This window comes from Sapajus apella, unplaced genomic scaffold (assembly GCF_009761245.1).
Source record: "Sapajus apella isolate SASKATOON/1434 unplaced genomic scaffold, GSC_monkey_1.0 scaffold285, whole genome shotgun sequence".
Taxonomy (NCBI): domain Eukaryota; kingdom Metazoa; phylum Chordata; class Mammalia; order Primates; family Cebidae; genus Sapajus; species Sapajus apella.
In genome coordinates this window covers 110,954-115,985 of record NW_022437225.1, presented here as the reverse complement: position 1 = coordinate 115,985, position 5,032 = coordinate 110,954, and the positions used below count along the sequence as shown (strand labels likewise).

The following is a 5,032-nucleotide window of genomic DNA, read 5'->3' as shown; positions in this document are numbered from 1 at the left end:
CACATCTGAGGCAGGTGGGTATGCCCAGGGGACCTGGGGTAGAACCCATACGTCTACCCACCCCCAGGCTATCCTGGCTTTGTCTTGCCTGTTTGATGTGGGTGGGGGGAGATTTACCAAGAGGTCATCACACAGGCCATGGACAAGTTATGCAAGAGCCAGGTAGAAGAGCACTGTCCTGGCATGCTGCTCAGCACCCAGCTCACGCACACATCTCATTTGACAGCTTCCTCAAAGCAGGTCTTGAAGTCCAGGCTCCCTGAGAAGACTGGGGAAGAGACTCTGCTGGGCTAAAGAACCTATCCCCAAAGGTGCCACCCTCACCAGTCTCATCCTGACAGTCATGGGTTATTTTTGCCCTCAAGTTTTGGAGTGGGGGACAGACAGGAGAGTGCCCATTAGCCACATTTCCAGAGAACATCAGCCCTCCAGACTAGGGCAGGTCAGACCTCCATGTAGGCATTTTTTTCCTCACTGGTTGCCAGTGGAGAAAACAGCACTTGTGAGCACCTACCCATCTTCCCATGACCTGCTCAGAAACCCAACCTGTGCCTTTGGAGAGAGACTACCCCAAGCACACAGACCAGCAACCACATCTACAGCCTTCAGGACCTAATCCCCTTCCATATGGGGTTCACTGCATGTGAGTATATGGTGGGCTTAATTCCTGCTCACTAGCCCCATCCAGATGCACCATGTCCACCTCATTAAGAGAATGAAGCCATACAGACACACCCAGGCCGCTATGGTGAGGGGGTGGCTAGAACCCTACTTGCCCACCCTTCATTGCTGGTTCAGGGCCAACTGTCCAACCACATTCCTACCCTGAGAGGATATACTGGGGACATTGTCCACTGGGGTCACTGACCACTTATGAAATTCCAGAAACAGGCCCAGCTGGTCCCCTGGAAGTTCGGTAAATGGGATACACCAAGGCTTGCCTTCAGAAACGGGTTTCCCACCAAGTAGCTGCCCAAGGCCCAGGCCAGCAACAAGTTTGCATGAAGCCTGCCTGCCATGTATACAGCCCATGCCGACCCCCCTCCAGGAGCCACTGGACTGCTTGTTCCTGAGATGTGAGAAGCCCAAGACAGCTGCAGCCTTGCAGGACCACTATGCCCATCTGGAAGCAGTACCCAGAGGGCCTATAGAAAGAAGTTGGAGGTGAAACCAGATGCTATTAGGATGTTTTATTAGGCCAAGTTACTTACTATGAAAATGCTTTAAAATGCAGCAGGAGAAGATGAAAAGACAAAGAAGTGCGTACTGACAATGGCTATCAGAACACACTAAAGAATCAACACTGCTTCCCTGTTTATCTAGAAAAGGAAGCTTCTAGGCTACCTCCTCTTCTTCCACACACTCCTCAAACTCCTCCTCCTCAGCTGTGGCATCTTGGTATTGCTGGTATTCTGACACCAGGTCATTAATATTGCTCTCGGCCTCGGTGAACTCCATCTCATCCATGCCCTCGCCCGTGTACCAGTGCAGGAAGGCCTTGCGCCTGAACATAGCTGTGAACTGTTCGGAGACGCGTTTGAAGAGCTCTTGGATGGCTGTGTTGTTACTGATGAAGGTGGCTGACATTTTTAGCCCCCGGGGTGGGATGTCACAGACAGCTGTTTTCACGTTGTGTGGAAGCCACTCAGCAAAGTAGCTGCTGTTCTTATTCTGAATGTTGAGCATTTGCTCATCCACCTCCCTCATGGACATGCGACCTCTGAAAACTGCAGCCCCAGTTAGGTAGCGGCCATGATGGGGGTCACAGGTGACCATCATATTCTTAGCTTCGAAGAGTTGCTGAGTGAGCTCAGCCACGGTCAGGGCCTGGTACTGCTGGCTGCCCTGGCTGGTTAGCGGGGCAAAGCCAGGCATGAAGAAGTGCAGCCGGGGAAATGGAACCATGTTCATGGCCAGCTTCCGCAGGTCGGCATTCAGCTGGCCTGGGAAGCGCAGGCATGTGGTGACCCCACTCATGGTAGCAGACACCAGGTGATTCAGGTCACCGTAGGTGGGTGTGGTCAGTTTTAAGGTCCTGAAACAGATGTTGTAGAGTGCTTCGTTATCAATGCAGAACGTCTCGTCTGCATTTTCTATGAGCTGGTGGACGGAGAGGGTGGCATTGTAGGGCTCCACCACAGTGTCCGACACCTTGGGCGAGGGCAGGATGCTGAATGTGTTTATGATCCTGTCTGGGTACTCCTCCCGGATTTTGCCCATGAGAAGGCTACCCATCCCAGACCCAGTCCCCCCACCCAGGGAGTGGGTCAGCTGGAAACCCTGTAGACAATCACAGCTCTCAGCCTCTCTTCTCACAACATCCATCACCGACTCCATCAGTTCCACGCCTTCTGTGTAGTACCCCTTGGCCCAGTTGTTCGAGGCCCCACACTGACCTGTAAGGTAGTGCAGTCAGCCACTCGATGGCCAGGTATATGGTCATCCGTGGTCACCACCACAATGCAAAAAGCACCTTTCACCCTGCAGGTGGAGCAAATGAAACCCTCTCCCCTGAAGTTACAGGACAGCAGCCTTGCCTGTTAGAACCTAGATCAGGAGCCAAACCTGAGACAGCCTAACAACAGACTTGCTGCAGGTGGCTCCTGCCCGTTTCCAGGGAAGGCCGTAGTCACCGTCCCAGTTCAGCTCCCCTCAGGGAGATTGGATCAGCAGCTCCTCACCTTGAGGAGAGAACTGGGCCTTCCTCTCACAGCCCATTTAGGAGAGGGAAATTGAGTGACTCAGAGGATGGGAGGGTGTTCAGGGGCCCTGGTTCCACCGTTCCCATAGAGATGGCCTTGGGGCACTTGCTGACTTTGAGCTGCCCTGGCTAAGGAAGTGCACCCAAGTCCTCATCCACAGCTCACCAAAGACGAAGTTGTCTGGCCTGAAGATCTGCCCGAAGGGCCCCGAACGCAGAGCATCCATAGTGCCTGGCTCCAGATCCACGAGCACAGCACGGGCCACATACCTGCCACCTTAACAGAACGGAAGGGCATCAGTGAGGAGAGGGTTGGTATTCTCAGGAGGGCAGTCAGGGAAAGACTGAGGTCTCACCGCTGGCCTCGTTGTAGTACACATTGATGCGTTCCAGCTGCAGGTCACTGTCCCCTTGGTAGGTGCCAGCAGAGTCAATGCCATGTTCATCAGAGATCACCTCCCAGAACTGCGAGAGATGCAAGAGGCCAGACAGGCCAGGGCTGAGTCATGGAGCTCAGGAAGCTGGAGTTGTCCCAGTCCTTCTTCCACTTCCACCCCCCTTCCTCAGGCCGCTGGGTCCCTTGGTGTTCACCCTGGCAGCCTCGCCAGCCACCCAGCTCTGCCGCATCCTAGGCAGGGAGCCCAGGGAGTGCAATGCAGAGGCACCACCTCTTCCACTGCCAACATCTTCACTGGCCACCCTGCAGGCCCGAGCTGGGCCCTCAGAGCCCTGGCTGCCAACCTTTGCGCCTATCTGGTTCCCGCACTGTCCGATTTGGGTGAGCACAATCTCCCTCATGGCCAAGGCAGGACTAGGGCAGCAGGAGAAACACAAGAAGGAGGAGTAATCACACAATGACTCAGCCCGCAGTCTGCCAATGCTTAAATAGCCCCGCACCCACCTCCCCCAGCTTTGGATTGGGCTCCCATAATAAGAAACAGCTTTACTTTTACACAGGTGTGCCCACCTGTGACTCCCTTGGAGTTTAATGTCTATTGGAGAGCTCAGGTGGCCTTGCTGTGGAGCTTTCCACATTGGGGAAAGCTGGTCAGCTGAAGAACTTCCTCCCATGTCTTTAGTAAGACTAAATCCCTAGCTGAACTGAAACTGAATTTTCCTCCCACGTGGGAGGGGAAGACTTTTGTTTCCATATTCACAGAGTGCCTTTGCATATGTCCTGGATTGATGACATACTTTTCTAATTGATGAGTCCTGTCATCTCTTAGGAGATCTGTGGTGAGAAAAGGCTTTCTGTATGTTAACTCAACAGGATCTAATTATAAGTTTTCCTTTGGAGCAGCTCAAACCCATAGTAAGCTATGTGTGTTAGAGATAGTCAGGCCTCTGATTTCATTAGAGTCTTCTTTAGAGTTTAATTAGTTCTTCCACCTTTCCAGAGGACTGCAGTCTCCACACATAGTGAAGGTGATATTTGATTCCTAAAGCTGAGAATACATGTTGGGATATCCCTGCTGTGAAAGATGGGCCATTGTCACTTTGAACGCTTTTAGATGATACAAACTGAGGAATTATATATTCTTGTAAACACTTTTCAGATAGGATGGGGAAAGCCTTGATCTAACCAGTGAAGGTATCAGTAAGCATTAGCAAACTCTAATTTTAGAGTTTTCAGTCCTCACCTGGAGAGGTTTCTTAGTGTTGGACAGGTTAAACTAGAGGAGGAGAAAATTGCTGGCTGTGTTATTTCAGGCAGAGAGCTCAGGGCAGAGTAACCTGTTTTAGTGTCTTGAAAAGATTTATCTCCATAAACCAATGAGACATTAACTGGAACAAAGAATCCCTTCTAGGGTGAAAATAATCATGTAAGTGTTTCACTATTTTCCTATGATTAGTACTTGGCATTAGTAATGTATTACCATGAGTCAGCCAGCCAGAGAGGTTCTGGACTAAACTGCAATCCCTGGCCCATTTTTGTTCTTCTTTGGAGCATTCTGTCTGAGCTCCAGGTATGCTGACCAGCATGCCCATCAGCTTCAGTGCAGTGACCTTGACTATCACATCTGCAAGGGCATTTTCTTTTACATGGTCAATCTCTCTTTTGATGTCCTCTGCAATGAATTATAGTCACTTTTCTTTGGCAGCCAAGCAGCATTCTAACAAACTCAAAATCTGAGTGATGTTGTCTGGAAAAGCCCTTTGTGGTCAGGAGTCCCTACCCATTCCAAATTATAGCATAAGCATGAAGCACTAAAAAGTCATACTTAGAATCCGTGTAAATGTTAACTTTTAAATTTTTCCCTGACTGCAGGGCTCTGGTAAGTTCAATTAACTCAGCTTTTTGAGCTGAGGTAGAGGCCAGCAAGGTGTGTG

The 5,032-nt window shown here is 50.8% G+C and overlaps 1 protein-coding gene across 1 annotated transcript; it reads right to left on the bottom strand.

Moving 5' to 3' along the window:
* Positions 1–1,327: 1,327 nt before the first annotated feature.
* Positions 1,328–3,576, bottom strand: LOC116545545 (tubulin beta-8 chain-like). The gene is made up of 4 exons (XM_032272092.1): positions 3,443–3,576; positions 3,058–3,166; positions 2,868–2,978; positions 1,328–2,396 (listed from the first exon to the last, which is right to left on the bottom strand). The coding sequence occupies exons 1-4, from the start codon at positions 3,497–3,499 to the stop codon at positions 1,336–1,338; spliced, it is 1,338 nt and encodes a 445-aa protein (XP_032127983.1). The 5' UTR covers positions 3,500–3,576; the 3' UTR covers positions 1,328–1,335.
* Positions 3,577–5,032: the final 1,456 nt, after the last annotated feature.